At 37.5% G+C, this 18,904-nt stretch overlaps 1 protein-coding gene across 1 annotated transcript in view; it reads left to right on the top strand.

Annotated features, from left to right (window-relative positions):
• The window catches only part of PARD3B (par-3 family cell polarity regulator beta), a 407,455-nt gene that overhangs the window by 167,084 nt on the left and 221,467 nt on the right, over nt 1-18,904 (top strand). The window contains exons 5-7 of the mRNA XM_031045134.2: nt 3,305-3,396; nt 13,609-13,695; nt 17,388-17,513. Coding sequence (XP_030900994.1) covers nt 3,305-3,396; nt 13,609-13,695; nt 17,388-17,513 — 305 coding nt within the window. The remainder of the gene's footprint in view (nt 1-3,304; nt 3,397-13,608; nt 13,696-17,387; nt 17,514-18,904) is intronic.

The raw sequence follows: 18,904 nt of genomic DNA, 5'->3' as shown, positions 1-18,904 counted from the left end.
TGGCTTTTTGAACTCACTCTGGCTGTCAGAAATGCTCACATTATCCTGAAAGTGTTGCTAAAAATGTTCAATTTTAAAATATAGTAATTAAAATTCTCTGTTGTGAGAGCAAGATGGGACATTTCCTGCATTTGTAAATGAAGCATTCCTTTCGCCCTTCCCAGGTTTCCTTGCATCTGACTGTTTGTTATGTTGGTAGGATCTGAACTCCCACTGAACCTTCTTAGAAGAAGGTTTACTGTTGGCCAAGTAGGGAGAGTGAACTCTGCAGCCTGCCACCCTGCTCTGTGACCTTCTGCTTTAGGGTTTGGATGCATTTCCTTTGTTTTAAAAAGCTGATGCCCTCAGGGAATGCAATACAGTAAAATGGAACTTTAGACATATATTTTCACTTTTAACTTTGTCATTAAAGGAAAGTTTCGGATATACTTTCCCTTGGGTGTACTGCACTCCTCCATTCCTAATTTGAATAGATTCCATGTGTATTTCTGCTATTAATAGATCTTATTTATTTCCTTAAAGTTTATTGTTATCATTTGACTGTTTTATACTCCAAGTATACCCTGCTCTCAGGATTTTCTCCGATTGTTTATGCAGACTTCCTATGTGTAAATTTGTCTGAGATTAGCCTCATGTGTTATTGTTCAATAAGAATTCTTTTTCCAAGTAGAAGATTTTTTTTTGCAACATAGCTTTTCTAGGAAGTGATATATTTGCAATTTTATACTTCCTGCAAACTTACAAGAAGTCTTAACAATAGTATTCTGAGCCTACAAGGGAGAAATGAAGTGAACTAGGGCCCTTTTAGGGCCACTGGTGGCCCATGAATATTTCTAAAGCTCTCTACTGGACTGGGTGGTATTGTCCACTCTTGGGTGAATGTGCAAAATTTTCCTGTGGAACTACCTCAACAAAAAAACTATTTTTTTTTTAGCTAAAATGTAGTGCAAAACTACACTAGAACCAGAGCTTAGTTAGAAAAATGATCTGGTGCAGGATTTATTTTACTTAATATGAAAATCCAGGGTTTCTGGGTTGTCATGATAGTGAGAAAACAGAGCAAGGGGCTGGTCAGTAGCCTGGCTGTCAGGGCAGCCATCTGCTGTATTACCTGCTATAGGCTGCACCCTTTGTTTCAAATAAAACCAGCTGATTTTACCATTTTCAATGAGTTCTGTCTTCCCTGTCTGTTTTTCTAGACAGAAACTTTCATAGTCCTGGGGTAACAGTTGGACTTGATCATAAAGGTCTTTTCCAACCTAGCTGATTCTGAATCCGGCATATTTATTGTTGGGGATAATATATACCCATACTGACTATTGAACTGAGAAGACTGTGCATGTTCACAGAACAGAAAATGTGACTGGCATGTACTCTTCACTCATTCCACTGTTACACACGCACGTTTACCTAATTTAAGAGTTGTCACATAATGAATATCAGTCTATTCCAAGTGTTTCATTTACAGTTGTTAGCAGAGGGCTGTTACTTAATGGGATCCCTCTCCTCTGCTTCAGTTCTAATTTGAAGAATGTGCTTTTCACAGCACTAAGAAAAGTTGCCTAATTCAAAATACCCCTATGTAAATAAATTTTAAAACTTCCAATGTTCTTAGATGCATGTGCTTTATTGGCTTTTGTTTTTACCACACCATTTTGCTTTTTATTCCTGTTTCCTAAGTGGAAACTGCAGTACTGTCACTGTAAATCTATTACGCTGTCAGCTGAATTTGAGTCAGGTTTTTGGGAGTCAGGGTCATTAATCCTTCTGCTATTGAAAAACTGACAATCAGTCTGTAAAATATGAACAAGAGATTGAAGTTTTTACTTGAGGTTGAGTTCCTGATTTATGAGGTTAGTGTGTAATATGCGTCATGTAACAAGAATTGTTCCTTGACATGTGGTTCCACTGTGAAAAGTGATTGGAAAAGATGGCACATACTCAGTATACATTTCCTAGACTAGTTCTTCCATTAGTGACATCATTTCACTTTCAGTGAGCTATATTTGGCTTGCAGTGGAAGCCAAATCTGTTGGCTTGTGCTCTGAGTAACACACAAAGAAAACCATACCAATATTGTGGGTTCAAAAGCAGTGTGTGAACCAAAAAGGGATCCAGTTTGACTTATATTGTAAGGGTTTGCTTGCAAGGTTGATCATGATTCTTTTTTTAGAACTCAAAACAACCAACTCTGTCCCACAACTCTCTTGATTCTTATAAACTGAAAATGAGTTCTGCAGATCTTTGAAGGACTGAAAGCACCAAACCTTTAAAGCCATCTTTCGGAGTAGAGCCACCTTTTGAGAGACATCGGAAGTTTTAATATACAGTGTAGAGCTTTTATTGAAAATTAAATTACCTATCTAGCTGGCTTTGTTCTTTGGAATTAATGTATAATGTTGCAACCTTCTGCCTTGAGACAACTTGATGTGGCAAGTATATACACTGGGAAACTGTACCACTGCAACAACAAAAAATAATTATTAACTTTAGGCTTTATCTGGTTAAGATCAAGCTCTGAATTGAATTCTCTTGGTGTGTTGACAGCTGAAGATTTATGTCTTCCAGCTATACTCCTGTTGTGGAGTTGACAGAAGTGACCTCTCCAACGAAGGTCTTTGTTACGGATTTTGCTCTGTTTACATTATTGCCATAAGGGTTGTAACGAAGTACAGTACGTTAAAGCTAATATATCACCTGCTGACAGTGGTCTTATCTCATTGGTACCTCTTTCCCTCTCCCAGTATGAAAAAAAAAATGCAAACACTGAGAGTCTAAGGATCACAAAAAGAAAGCCAAAACATGGTTTTCAAGAACTTTAGCATTAATGCCAGGTCCCTGTGTAAGCTGTATTTTTGTGTCTGGACAACTTGTTACATTTCTTTGTCTGTGAAGTAGCTGCGAAAATATGTCTTTACCAGATAAATTCTTCCAAGGGATAGAAAGAGGAGGGGAAAAAAGCCCTTGGGTTTATCCATGGTCTATGGAGTCTGTTGCAGGAAGAAGGTGACCTATTGTGGGAAAGAGTGATATTCAGGTTAGACAGGCAGGTAAGGAAGCAGTACTGTGAACTTCTGCAGTGGAAGCATGGGGGGACTCTGGTGTGAAGAGCAGAGCTTTAGATCCCCTCCTGTTTCTCTGTATGCTGTGTCACATGCATTGCATACAGAAAGAGTTTTTCAGTCCTCACTGTCAGTGAGATGATGTTACTTATGACTTGTTTTCTCTCCCAAATATTGACTCAAAAAATATATATGCCTAAATACATAATAGTCTAAAAATGTGCTTTGAAATCTCTCAACAGGGTGCTTCCCAGGTATCATTTCAGGATGGGGAGATGAACCTCAGTGGACCCACAGAACTGTTGTTGTCTCAGAGGGCCCGGCTCCCTGTCAGGTAGGAACATTTTCTGTTTGGTGCTAACTCAAGTGTCTTTTATCAACATGCATGATAAGACAGGCTTCTCATTCCAGCTGCATTTGTGAATCTGCATTGTTCTCATCATTGTCATGATCTCTTCCTCCTTGTTCCTTTCCCATCCCAAAAATGCACTCAATTCACATACTGAAACACATATTTGAGCATGAGTCTTTTACCTGGTTGGTGAATATGAATTTTTTGTGCTGTTTGTAGTGTAAGGCTAAGGGGGAAATATACTGCTACTGTGTACTCTGTTTTTGCTTTCTACTCAGTCCTGCAAGTATTAATGTCAAGATAAAGGATATTCCTAGGTAATATATCTTAATAAATAACAGCTCAGCTGAACCATATAATCCTAAAATGATCTTTTTCAGTTAAAATGTCACCTTTCTTTTTGAGTGGTAAGGTTATTACTTTGCTGTATCCTGTAGTAGATTTTATATCTATGTTTATACACTGAAAACTGTAGCCAGTATTTGCAATATTTCCCTGCATTACCTCACTAGAGTAGTCAGATGGAATGCATCCTTTTTCTCTCCTCAGTTCTAATAAAACAGAGATGGCCATTGCTGTTAAAACTGAAGGTGGTAGTGGTTACATTGCCAGTTTGAGGAATAACTTTTATTTTGATGAGACTACATTTTGAGTGAAGCTTAGGTAAATAGATAATCTGCATTGGACACTAATACAGGAAAATTGAGAGGTTTAATAATGAGCTTTGGTGTTTACTGTTCCTGAAATCATTCTAAATGGCACTTTGCCTTGTTGAACCTCCTATCATTGGCCACAGTCAGTTGATCCAGACTGTCCAGATGTCTCTGCAGAGTCTCCCTATCGTTCAGCAGACCAATGCTTCCAACCACCTTGGTGTTATCAGCAGATTTACTGAGGGTACACTTGATACCCTCATCCAGATCATCAGTGAAGATTAAACAACACTGGCCCTAACACTGAGCCCTGAGGGACACCACTAGTGACCAGCCGCCAACTAGATGTGACACCATTTACCACCAGTCTTTGGTTTCTACCATACAGCCATTTTCCAACCCAGCAAAGAATACACCTAACCAGGGCAACGAGTGTCTCCAAGAGGATGCTGTGGGACACAGTGTCAAATGCTTTACTAAGTCCAGACAGACAATCTCCACAGCCTTTCTCTCATCTCTTATCATAAATCACCTTATAATAGGAGATCAGGTTGGTCAAGCAGGACCTGCCCTTCATGAACCCATGCTGACTGGGCATGATCCCCCCATTTTCCCACACATGCTTTGTGATCTCACTTGGAATGATCTGCTGTATGACTTTCCCCGGCACTGAGGTCAGGTTGATGGGCAGTAGTTTCTGGGGTATTCCTTCCTGCCTGTTTTGTAGAGAGCCATCCTATTGGCCAACCTCCAATCCTCAGGGACCTGCCCTCTAGACCAGGACTGCCGATAGATTATTGAGAGTGACTTGGCAAGCTCCCCTGCCAGCTCCTTCAGCATTCTTGGCTGAAAAAAAATGAAATAAACAGTATCTGCATGCCTTAATCTTTGAGCATTTATTCTCACAAACAACTGATTTAAGAGCAGGTGTTGATATTCCCATTTTACCTCAGTGAAGTCTGGGAAGGAGGCATGAAGTCACATACTCAAAGCCTGTGGGGAAGTTCACAAAAGCAGGGCTCTAACCCTGGTGGTTTTCTGGGCCATGCCAGGATTTAGGTAGAAGGATCACCCTTCCTGTTAGAACATGTTCAAAATTAGTCTTTTTTAGGCAAGGGGGTTAATTTCTTAGTTGTTTTTGTTCTTTGAGTTATTGTTTCTTTTATGTGAGACTTTTCTTGTCTTGGTATGGTTGTGCTTTTCAACTCATCTGTCTGTATTTTTCTTCCCACTTGGAGGCCTCCTTGTCACCTCCTTTATATGCCATTTCCTAGTTTTTTCTCTTGCCTGCTGGTACTGATACATATTTTTAGCATGGTCTCATCATGCAAAGGAATTGGAGTGCTCTTCCAGATTTCTCTGCACCTGCCAGGCCTGTAAGTTACACACTGCCTGATTAGTGTTCATCATGCAGGTATAGAACTTTGTCGGTTTAGTTGCTAATGCTTATTTTCTCTTCATGGAATGTTGCTAAAGACTTCTACAGCTTGTTTCACCTGAGGTAATTATTATGCATCACCAAATATATGCACTCATTTGTCTCTTGATCCGTTAATTTGTAATGGGGATTAATCAAGCTCTGTGCATAGTATGCTCTTATTTACTGTTTTCTTTGTGCTTTTAATAGGGAATTTTAGATCGTCTGAGTCCTCCTAGGAATTTTATGAGAGCATATTATTGTTTATTGAGTTAAACAAATCATTGCTTGCATTTGGTACTCTTCAGAAGGTTGTGATTCTCATTTGCTTTTAATCTTCAACCTGATTTTGGTGGCTATTGGAAGCATTGACAATGGAAAAGACCGCTGTGATACTCTTCAGAGGTATTCAGTTTTCTGAAATGGCCATTTTTCTGGCATGTCACAAAACAGTCTATAATAAGCATGGATTTCTGTAAATCTCTTAGGATTTTTGCAGAATTCTGCAAGCTGTCTTGACACAGGAGCGTGGAAGGAAAAGTGATAAAGAATATAGGTCAGAGTCCACTCAATTGATGCCTGAGCACCAGTATTGAACAGACAGGGAGCAGAGGGAAAGGAAAACTGGCCAGAACAAGGTATTCCCAAGAACCTTTCTGCATTGTTTATATATATATATATATATATATATATATATATATATATATATAAAATAATTTGGGGGTAAAATGAGTTGTCTTAATCTGCTGCCTTAACCTCGATGCCACATTGAGACTGATGCGTTAAGGATAAACGTTAGCAGAAAACCCCCAACAAAACAAGCACACACATACACCCCTCCCTCCCCTTCAAAATGAAGAAAAAGATAAGGGAGCAGTCTTTCTTTAAATGTAGTCTCAGTAGAATAATTTTACCTTGCTTGTGCTTCCTGTGTCCTGAGGAGATATTTGAAAATGCTATTTTGCCTGCAAGTGTTGAGATGGGGAGTATGAGGATTTTTTTTCCCCTCAAAATTGTGAATTATATTCAAGCGTTTGTATTATAGTCCAATTTATTCAGTCAGTCACCTTAAAAGGGATTCAGAACACATTATTTTGTAAAGCAAAGTTAGTATTTCGGTGAAATTCACTGGAATTTCAAAAGTCAAAGTATTTAAATTAAGGCAATTATTTTGATTTTTGTATGGCTTTTCCCTTAAATGTGAAGAGGTGTTTTTTAAACTGTTTTCCCAAAAGTTTTTTTTTTAGGAGTAATAGGTTTATAAAGAAAAATGAACCACTAGAGACCATTTATCTTTCTTACTGATACCCTAATTTGAGTGAATATAAGAAGGTTATATTAATAAAATAGTATGAAATAATAAAACAGCTTTTTTCCACAAGTAGTAAAACTAGCATCTTAATATCTAATTTGACTCCTTTTACATTGTTCTCTCTGAAAGTATTAGTTATATATATAAATTCTGATTTGTGCAGGTAACTGTCTTTTGATATTTCAAAGATGCAAGGGCTGTGAAGAACCACCATATCATGATAAGCCTTCATTTAAATAAGCCATGTTAAGTGATATTAATAAGGCTAATATTTCAGCCTAATTTTGAGCCACTCCCTAGTATGGAAGAAAGAAACTGCTATTGTTCTTGCTGCCTTCACTAGAATATATTCCTTCCCTGAGTTTGGTAATCATTATGACCTATACCACTTAAGCAAAACAGTAACTAGTCATCCAAAAAAATTACCTGAGGCTTCTCATCAGAGCACAAACCTATCTGAGGTCTGTGTCCCTTCTCTAACTACAGCCAATTTTACAAGGAGGCAGAAAAAAAGAATACCATGATTAATATTTTATTATTCTGAAGCCTTGTCAGCTGAAGTTAAAGGCTTCAGACTTGGCTTGGTTTGCATTTCTCACTCAAGTAGGAAAACTTCCATTTGAAGCAAATCCGTTCACTGATTTAAGCAGGTAACATTAGTTGCACATTTGGTAAATTAAATGAATGGCAGCATGGAGGAGTTTTAGCTTCTCTGTTCAGAGCTAGTAGGAAGGAAATTCTTTGCTTGGATTCTGTTAAAACATTTCACTGTAAAAGTACTGGGAAACTTTTCAGGACTATATCCCTCAGGAGTCTGAAAATTTTAATTTGACCTTTTGAGAACTGAACTTTGGTAGAAGAGAGAACTGAAACATTGGGTCATTGGCAGAGTTTTTAGTGGAATAAATAAAGACAGGACTAATGACAATCTTCTTGTAATTTCTGAGGCTGGATTTTTTTTTGTTTGGTGGTAAAGATGATGCTGAGAGCAAGGGAAGACTAGCTGATGCCATGAATGTGACATGTGGTATTTTTTCCTTGCTTCCCTTCATATTCTGGACTAGGACTGAAAGATTTTTAAGGCAATAGTAGGATCTTGATACTCCACATAGATATAAATTTGTCACAACCCTTAACATTGAATCCCTTAGCACTTTATACACAGAAATACTGGTTTGGAAAACCTTGCTTTTCCTCGTAAAATCAAGCATGAAGGAGTAGTAAACATGAATCTGCTTGGACATGGATGTTTCGTTTAATAGCAGTGGATTATTTGGAACTCAAAGGGTGGTTTATGCATAGATAATTCATTGCGAGTTTTCATTATGTTCTGTTTTGCTGTCTTCCCACTTCTTTTTAGCAGAGGTCAGGGTCAGTTCCTTGGTTTAAACACTGTAGGTACATAATTAAAGTGTAACTGCAGCATTTCTTTTCCTTCTCAGTATTTTATTTTTTTTAAACTACTGTGTCTTTCATTAGTCTAATAACACACAATTGGAACAATTTGATTTAAAGAAAAAAAGACACATGGAGCTGGTGCATGCAGGCTGTGTGGTTTCTCTCTAAACCTTTAGACAGTTAAATTTATGAGAACTAACTAATATTAATGGAGGGGGAAAAATCTGGATTACAGTGCATCTTTACTAGATTAACACATTTTAGTTAGGAGAGGGTGATTGATTACCTCTTCAAACCTGAAACTGGAAGATTCTGACATTATTTCACAGCAAATATTTAAACTTTGTGGATAGTTTGTTCAGTTTTGTATAGAATGGAGAAGATGAAATGTGCCTGTCTCTTCTAAAAGAGAGTGGACAGTTTTCTTAACTGCTTCTCCTTGATTCGGCATGCTCAGTTGCTTTCTTCTCTCCTTATAGGGTGCTCTCCATCCCTAGATAGATATTGCACAGATTTTCATCATTTGAGTTTGTTCACACTATTTAATATCTTGAGCTCATTTCTTCTTCAGGGCTTTCAAGGTATTTTCACCAGAGCTTTGAGCATTTAGTTTAGAAGAAGGAAGTTAAAATGTGGAAAAAGGGTAGGAAGTAGATGGAAATGTGCTGACAGCTTGAGTTGAGCTGGCTACTCTGGAAGCTCCTCTGGAAGAAGGGTACAGACACTTTAGTGCTGTCAACTACTGTACTGTTTTGTATGCAGAAATAGTACATGGACAGAGTCACCACCCTCTTTATTTGGATAAATCTGTGCATGCTTCCTCATTAAAATTCCATTTGATATCATGGTATTACCTGTAGGCCAGTGCTTTCTACCAGATGTCAGCACCCCTTGTTAATAGATGCTTTCCCCCTCTGGAACAGCAGCATTGGCTCGTTGGGTGGGAAGCAAGGAAGTGCAGCATCATAACTTCATCTGTGAGCACTCTTCATCAGAGTGACATTTCCTTTGCCTTTTACTTGGCTGTGGTCAGCACCACCACAAAACACATTCACAATATCATCTGTGCTTTTCTGATTGTAAGGGAAATGCTGACATCCTGAGCTAAGAGATTTTTTTCTTTTCAGAGGCAGCAGCTTAATAATCTATACCTTTTCTTAAACACATATGAGGAATTCAATGATCTATGCTAAAGTTTTCACTTTGTCATGTTGTGTCTGGATTGAAGACTTACGTGCAAGTGTTGAATAAGACTAAAAGGGCAAAAGCGTATGCCATTGGAATGAGAAATGCTTGATTTGTGCTTACTCGGGCAGTAGATTCTTGTGACATGCATATGATGGCAAGTTTTCCCCAGTAACCCATGCAGAATGCAGCTTTTCCTAAGGTACTGTCTTCAGTATGTTGCAAAACAATCTGCTTCAGGCTGCATCTACTGCACTCTCCAAGAGATATCCTACAAAGATTCTCCTTATGTTTGTCACTGGGGAAGGTCAGAGAGCCTTAGCAAACTAGGTCTGGTTGGAGAGCTGCAAAATGTCAATTTCTGGGGAGAGGTCTTTCCAAATCTGTGCTCAGTGGTTGAGCTTGTTTCTTTGGTATTATTGGACAGTGCAGAGAAGGTTTCAGCTAACAGACCTTTTCCCATTGCATAACTGACAAACTGCTAATTCTTGATACAGATTTCAGAAGGGGGAGCCATAGAATTCAACAGCAAGGGCACTGCCAGTCTGAACATCAGACTGATTTACCACTGGATATGTGCAGCACTCCATTTAAGTTTTGCTTTCCATGTTACACATAGACTTCTGTGCACACTCACTATGCACATACGTACATCTTCTCTTTGCTAAACTGTACTCATCAACATTCTTAATAATATGCATGGCAAGCCTTCCTGACAAATGTGATAGACTGTAAAGAATCTGGCAGAAATCAATAAACATCAAGCAACGAAGAATTTAAATAGTAAATGATGACAGCTTCTGCAGGTTAAAAATCAATAGTACAATATTGAATGTGGTCTTGGATGCCACAGTCAGGTCATGCTGGGCAGGTGTCCTCCCTTTGCTGAGACCTCTGAGGCACCTCTAGTGCAGCGAGGGGAAGGGAGATGCCAGCATGCATATGAAGAAGTCTGAGTGCTGTGTTTCTAGTTTGGGTGAGCCCTGCAGTTCTGATAAATTTCACAGAGATAAATGCTTTTTAAGAGTTCACTTATTTTGATTGCTATAAGAATATATCTGTATGTATTATCCTCTTTGTTGTCAGTATCATAGCTAGCAACCAGCAGTGGAAAGCCACTTTACTTTTCTCCCACCCCCTTCTTTCAGTTTTTGAACTTGACTCTGTCAACCTGAAGAGTCCAGCATTTTGCTGTCCCTTTTGCCTGGAGTGTTTAGCAATTAGTATTCTTAAAGCTCCCCCTGTTTAGGACCTCCTTTAGCCATGCCCTATTCCTGCATACCTTCTCCAGTGTAGTGTAAACTAACCAGTGTGGAGCAGTACCTAGCTGGAATTCACTGTTCTTGTGGGCAGATTAAACTTGCTGAAAGATGGACAGCATGAGTGAATAACGTCAAATTTTCCCAAGTCTCTGATCTTTGAGGTTCCTAAACAAAACAATGAAAATAGTTCTAAAAATTATGTGTCCTCGCAGATCTAATTAAGCTATTATGTAGGACAGTTTTCTCTCAGATGTAAGAATTGCTTTTGTCCTGAGAAGTCATTCTGACTCATAGATTTTTCTTGAATTAAAATATATTTCTAAAGTACCTTTTATATATGCATACAGAATGGGCTCTTATTCTGGATATGTAGTGCTTTCTCACATCCATGACTTTCAGGTTGTGCCACAGTGTTTTTAAAACAAATACACAATGTGCATGTGGGCTATTTGTTTTCACAAAGAAACCTATTTTTCTTAGTGTGGAGATTTCATGTTAGATTTGAAACTAAACTTGCATGTTGTCTTTGGCTTTGAGCCTTCTTATAGCTGCAAGTGCATTGATTTAATATGACAGCTAACCCGTCTGTCATGATAGCCCTCAAAAAAAATCCCTGCTCTATTTTATAGTTATTTGGGAAGACAACTTCCCTGGAGTACTTAAGTGACATGAGGTTATGTGGGGACAACAGTAACTTACTTAGATTTTCCCTGTTCAGATGAAAGCCCATTCACTACTTCTGATTATTTTCTGGATCTATAGGATTTGACTACTTAATTTGCTCATATGGTTTAGTTCCATAGAATTTCAAAAGGCAATAAAAGTAGGTTTTTAACTTTTTTTTTTTGTCTTTTAAGAGAATTGGAGGAAGTAGAAGATAGAATTGAAAGAAGATTTGATTTCCTATGCATGAATTTTTGAGCATTTGGTAACAGCCCTCATTAGCTTTTCTGGCCAGTTTCACTAGATAACAAATGTCTCCTAAAAAAAACTTATAGGAAGATTTTGTCAGGATTTTGCTGTTTGATTTATGAAGAGGGGGAAATACAGGATGAAGCCTTGGATGACATGGTTTAGTGTGAGGTGTCCATGCCCATGGCAGGGGGGTTGGAACTGGATGATCTTAAGGTACTTTCCAACCCTAACTATTCTATGATTTTATGATTAGCAGATAGAAATACCTGTTAATTGTGTCTATTATAACAACATGAAAATCTGTTACATTGGGATCAGTGGTAGCTGCTTCTTGTTCAGGGTCTGTCCATTTCAATTTTATGGAAAATCAACTCTATAAAATTCAGTCACATTCCAGTGTTGGACTTCTGGGAATAATAATGAACAAAAAAAAACCCTCCCCAAAACTCCCAACAAACAACCCACACACCTGCCCAAGCTCCAAAACCAGAAGAAAATCATACAAATTTATTTTATAGGCGTATTCCATGTTAAGCTGACTAAGCTAAGAATTATTGTATTTTAGGGGAAGTTGCTTCTGATTAATCATTATGAAACTGGATAAAGGTTCATTACAGAAAAATAAAAAAAAATCCTTGTATCACGAGGAAGCCACAATGCCAGAATTTGTCTAGGATCAGTTGCAGTAATTGTCCTCCTTGTGAGAGGGCCAAACTGTGCCGTGTGCTTTTATGTTGTAGCTAACCCGGTGTAACTGTGTGTGGGCTGGTCACAGATTCATCCCTTCTGCCTGTGAGTTTCTGCTGATTTTTGCATCATATCCAACAATGATAAGCCCATGGGTCAGTGAGACCAGTCAGCTGATCCCAGAGGAAGTTGTACTAGGAAAAAAATCATTTGAGGGAGGGGGTGGGGTGATGCAGAAGAGTCAACTTGGCCATCTTATCTTGTAAATGTGGGCTTTCTAGAGCTGTTGCATGCTTTCTGGAGTAAGGTCAGAAGTCTTAGTCTAAGTGCAGGCTGCTGTTGAGAACGAGTCTTTATCTCGTGGGAGTCCATAAAGTGCCCATTTAATTCAGTTTTATGTGTTCTGTAAAGGCTATAGGACTGGTGTGCAAGCACAGAGCTTCTTACAGCTTGAAGTTGTTAGGGTGTTCTAATGGCAGTGCAAAACTACAGTAGTTTTCCACTGGTTACTAATCCTGAGTGTTGATGGTGTTCAGTACAATTTGAAGGGAGTGGATTTTAAATAGGATTTAGGCAAGTATAGAAAGAAGGAACGTGTTCTGTTTGAATACAGACCTTACACCCATTTCTCTCTCTTTTTTTTTTTTATGTTTTAGCCAATTCAAGTACCTTCCTTTTTAAATTATAATAACCCAGAATAGAGTTAAGGTCACTGGAAGGCTGGCAGTGTAAAATACTCAATAGGAAATGAAACAGCACATAGCCATGAAACAGCAAAAATCTGGCAATGTAGAAGTTTCTGATAATGGTGTTTCAGGAAGGAAGCTTCCTGATAAAATGAGCTGAGTTGCACTTTGGATTTTAGTTGGTTTTGCTCTTTGTTAGTGAGGCTCTGCAACTGATAGTAGAAATCAAGATATTTAAATATGATTTGACTAATTTACTTACTGGCTTGATGTTCTTAATGTGCGACCTTTCTGTTTATAATGTATCCCTATGGGGAAACTGCCTGAACCAGCTCATGTGGAGCTTAAATTAAGAACAAGTAGAAGAACCCTTCCTTTTTACTGATGAAGTCTCTCCTGACTTAAAAGCTTATTCTTTAATATTCTGGTTAATTTACTTAAGGGTTGACTTAGGAAAATATCTAATACTTGGTGTCTTTCAAAGTACACAAATGCTAATCTGAAAACTTAAAGAATTTGATAGCCATTTTACATTTCATTGTATTTTTACATATTTGTGAGCTCAGAGTTGAATATTTCTTCTACCCTTTTCACTATCTAAGTAATCAGAAGTTTATTTTTAACATAGAGAATTCTGTGAAGAAGTATATGAGATATGTTTCCCTGTGCTCTTTTTTAGTGAACTGACAAAAACAGTGGAGATTTCTGGGGAAGGTGGACCCTTAGGAATACATGTAGTACCCTTTTTTTCATCATTGAGTGGAAGGTAAGGATTTTCTGCATTGCTTAGAAGTATATTAATGAAAGCCTTTCAGCTGTAGTTCTCTTAAAATACCTGTGATTTAACTATAAGGGAAATAAATGGTCAAATGAAAACTCATCTATGACACACCAAAATATTTTCTAGTCTAAGTTACGTATAAGACAATACCTGCCTGTGTGTTCCTGTATGTCATTTTAATTGCCTCTGGTTTTATTCTCTGAATGGTAAACTAGAGTCTCTGTAGAACAATGTAATACTAAAGGTGGAGGCTTAGGGGGTTAGTTGTTATTTCTGGTGTCAGGTTGGTTTTGTGGGTGTGGGGTTTGAGTTTAGTTGGGGGGGGTGTTTCAGGGCGGAGGGAGGGGTTAGTTTCCTTTTTATTGTTTGTTCCCATCCCCAGTTGAATTTCTCTGCATAGGCCCTTCCTTAGTGACATATCAGACAAGAAAAATAAAAAAAACCCTTTTCTTGTCTGGTCGTGCCTTATATTTTTCAAGCCACCCTTGAGATCTGGTTGTATAGCGTTTATAAAATGTGCACTATACCATGAACTTTTCTTTGTCACAATACAATTACTTTAATTATAAATGATTTAACATAGTCTGTTGAGATCACAAAAGCCTATTATAGCAGCATGCTCTTATTGATGCACTGTAGTTAAGACAGTGTCAGCATTTTCATTCTGTTTTTCAAGCTAGGTAACTCAGATGTTAAAATATCAAAAATTCTAGGCTGAAATTTGACATGCAGAGCCTTAACCAGAGAGTTAATTTGACACTGGCAGCCCTGAATAAGAGATGAGAAATTGCCAGAGCCATAAATGACACTACCTGATAGCAAAATGGCTGCCTGTAACACAAAGACAATTATTGCAAAAGTAAAAATTGCCTAATTCCTAAGTGTTTCTTTACTTGTCAACTTTCATGTAGAACAGAGAATGTGAAAGACTAAATTGCCTTGGAAAGGTCTGTGTGTGTAAATGTTTTCTTGGCAAGACCTGAGTTTGTAAGTAGACCCAAATTCATTCACAAGGTTTTTGTTACCAAAAGGGAAAATGGACATCCAGCTGCTGCCTGTAAAAGTGTCATCACTGTCTCAAGAACGAAGTTGGCCTTCAGTGGGAACTATAGGAAGTTTGAGATGTGCCCTTGGCTGTGCAGTCTGCTTCTTTGTCTTGAAAGGCACTTGCGTGTGTTACCCCTTCATGAAAAGCAGACAATAGTTCTGTGTTATAGGTATGCCATAAAGGTTATATGGCTTACACTGTTACTTCACGATCATTAGGTAAAAATGTGGTGAAATTGCAAGCTATTGCAGTCAGTAATTATCGTGACTGTAATACATTTCTGTACTGAAGTGTCAATGCGTTAGGTACAGCTTCTAAAGACCTCTGTGAAGAAAAAATGGAGTTCCTTGGTCTACATTGCATGCATGATAACATGTCCTTATTTGCAAATGCTTTTGGGGATCCCCTGGAGCAAAGGGGTTTTTGACAGGTGGACTACTGGTTCAGACAGTTGTTTTGAAATTTTAATGGCCCTTGGCAGTAGCATACCGATATCTTTGTAAAAGCACTAGAGTGACTTATATCACTTGTCCCTCATATTTAATCAAGCCTGAGACTAGTGTATAAATTTTAATGCAGCATAATAAGAGAAAGTACAGAAGAGCATCTTTTATTTCTGTTAATCACAAGAGACAATTTGTGGGGACACTCTGGCTGTGGCTAGCTTGGTCTGGTAATTCAGTTGCAGAATTGTCTTCTAACAAGGTAATACTGGCTTTAGCGCAGTGCTGCTGCAGAGCAAGCTTTTTCTAGAGGTCGTTAAAACATTGTATTAAGTGAGAAAATCTTAATTTCTGCAGAAACTACAAAAGTAATGGAAATAATTTCTCCCCTTTCTTTTGCACTTAGATATCATTAAGAAGAGAAATTAAAATGTAATGGTGTATTGAAATAATGCTAAAATTGAGTCTGTGGGAAAAAGTAATGGAGTAACGAATTTAAGCTGCCACAGCACATGTAACTCAAGCCACTTGCACACATGAGTTTCAGATAAGTGGCAATCCTATTGCAGTATATGGATGCAGTATCTAAGTACCACAGGATTAGTGAGCAGCTGACTTAATTTGTAGTTTCTTTTATTTCTCTACTTTTATTGGTTTACATAGAATCATAGAATAGTTAGGATTGGAAAGGACCTTAAGATCATCTAGTTCCAACCCCCCTGCCATGGGCAGGGATCATAACATAATTATTTTTATTAGTTCTATAGTAAATATATAGTATTTGTAGTATTAATATAGTATTTACAGTATATAGTATTGTGTAGTTAATAGTTTTATTATATGTTTTATTAGGGTTTCGGTGGCTCATTTTCATCAAAAGGGCTGTGTCCCCTTACCACCACTGCCCCTTTGAATCCTTGAGTGAAGGGTAACACTGGTTGCAAGAGAACCTTTGTGTGATTGAATCTTTTTATTGTTTTAGATGTTTTGGAGAAGTAATAGTCAATAGGAACAAAGTTTTTACTTAAAGTACATTGATACGATATAAATTTTTAAATCTTCATACAGTAAATCTAAAATCAGATGCACAGTGAATATAATAGCGTTGTTTGAAATAGCTAATGGCGTGCTGTGAATCTGTTGAATAGACTTAAATATGAGGGGCAGCCATGAATCTGAGACAAAAAATACAAGACTTCCATTTTGTGGTTGGAATACTGGCATGTTGGAAATTGTATATTAATATTTTATGGAGTACAACCAGTAGAAAATGGTCGCTAAAGGTCATCTGCCTTCAATGCTGATGTGGTATGTAAATTTAGTGGGTAAAACTTGATTATAAAAGGTCTTCACAAACATGCAGTTGTCAGGCATTTTGGACATTGTGCTGGTATCACTGGATAAATCTATGTTGAATTGTAGTCTGCAGTCGAGAGATTCTCCAGGTAGGACAGAAATAGCCTAGTGTTCCCAGCAGTTAGCCACACTGGAATTTTGCACCACCCATATGTGTTTTCTTACCACATTATCAGTAGTTTCTGTGCTGCACCTCAGCTTTTAAATTGCAGGTAACCTGGTAACAAACAACATAGATTTTGATGTTCTGCTGCTCTCCTGCGCCATGAATAAACAGTATTGCTAGTCATGTATCAAAACAAGGGACTTTGGCAACTAAAAAGTTTCATTTGTAGAAATAGTGTTTGGGTTTTTGGGTTTTTTGTTTGTTTGGGTTTTGATTTTTAGTTTTTTTTTTTCTAATGCCAATTCAGTTTACTGTAGTTGAGTTAGAAAATTTTTATCTGTTTGTGCTTTTCTTTGGAGCATTTTAATCTAGCTTAGTTGCAGAAAAATATTGCTTAAACTACATTCAGATTTGTAACTGGATAGGGAGATCTAGGTGTTTTCTTCTGTTTCTCCAAGTATGACTTATGGGACTGTGGTTCCCCAAGCTCTATCAAGCAGCATAGAATTAGAGTCCGGCAATTTTTCTTGGTGTTTCTTGAAATCCCCTACCTTTTAGATAAAGATCAAGCTGGAAATCATTTCTCTAGTTTAAGCCCTTCATAGTGATCTACTCTGTCTCATCTGATACACGGTAGAGAATAAGATCTAGTTTTAGTTGCTATAGATTCATATCATCAGAATAAGGATAGATTTCACTTTTTTGGGTTTTTTTTGTCTTTTAGGATGCTGGGACTCTTCATCCGTGGTATTGAAGAAAACAGCAGATCCAGGCGTGATGGTCTGTTCCATGAAAATGAATGCATTGTGAAGATTAACCATGTGGACCTTACAGATAAAACCTTTGCACAGTAAGTGCCAGTTTGCAGATACTTTTAACTAGCCAGGATTTTATACAGTGCTGTGTTTATTAAGTGAGTCATGCAAAGGGATTAGTATTTATTTCAGATAAAATGCCTGTAAAATGGATACCTGGCAGAGACTTTGTAATTTTCTTTCTGAAACCTTCAAATAATGTGAAATCTGAGAAGAGAAATGTACTTGGAGTCTTAGTGAACTTATTGTGCTTACTTAATTTAAATAGCTTTAAATTCTTAATAGTTATCTTCACTTTCTAATTCTTCCGTTATCTCTTTCCATTTTTTTTTTTACTTTCAGAATGAGTCATCATTGCAGCATGCTTTTTGTGAGCTTTTGCAACTGAAATAAGATCTGTTTGGGGTTTTTTTTGGTGCTGCACCTTTTTTGAGCATTTAATTTTTTAAAAATACTACTGCTGTCAAAATGTGCTTAGTTGAGCTAAAGGGGAAGTCTCGCCTCTTATGACTTTTATTACAAATCTGTTGACATTTATTCTCTATCTCAAATGAAGTAACAGGTTGTTTTGATAGGCTGTGAATTAATGTGACTTTGTTGCACAAAAGAATAGCCTCTCAAATTTCACAGATATTTGCTGTAGTAATTAAACGGTAATTTGTTTTTACTTTTAATCCATATGTTTAGACAGCTGAGTGATTGTTTATAATATAACAAAAATCTATTGAGATGTCAAGGGAGTTGAAGCTTAACTTTCTAAACAGTTCAAGGTTTCTAGACTAAAATCCAGTAAGTAATTTCACTGTTAGGGATAAATATTTGCAAAACAGATTTTCATAAAACCAGCATAGTTCCGTAGTGTGGGTATTTACCTTGTTTTTGAGGCTGTGCTTTTTGCTGCTCAACAGCTTTTTAAGTTACTGCTTTCTGCATATTTGATGGTAAATGTATTCTGCTGTGATACAGTACATGCCATTCTCTTCCACCCATGGAAGTTCCTACATGAGATACCAACTTTATCAGAACATAAATGTTAGTATCATGTTAAAATGTTTGTTGCCTCACCTGTGCAGTTTTGTAATGAAGTTGTAGCCTTCTAAAGTGAGATTTTGCCTGAATCAAAACCCCTGTTTTCAAAATTGTATGTAATTTCTTTTTTACAAATTCATGGTCTCCTTTGTGTTCTCTTCAGAATGTATCTAGCTCTCCAGAGACTTTATGCCCATGGAAATGTATGTGGAGTGGAGGACTCCACATATTTTTCTATAAGGTTACTAGATTTTGGGACAGTTACAAATACTGCAGTAAACTTTCCAGTTCTCCATCAGGCATTTCCTTCAAAATGAGAAATGCAGGACACTTAGTTTTTCTCCAAGTTGTAAAGTTTTGAGAGTTGGAAAAGATATTTACAGTTGCTAGTTTAGAG

Source organism: Melopsittacus undulatus, chromosome 8, assembly GCF_012275295.1.
Source record: "Melopsittacus undulatus isolate bMelUnd1 chromosome 8, bMelUnd1.mat.Z, whole genome shotgun sequence".
NCBI classification, from domain to species: domain Eukaryota; kingdom Metazoa; phylum Chordata; class Aves; order Psittaciformes; family Psittaculidae; genus Melopsittacus; species Melopsittacus undulatus.
The sequence above is the reverse complement of the archived record's forward strand: the minus strand, read 5'-3'. Positions and strand labels throughout refer to the sequence as shown.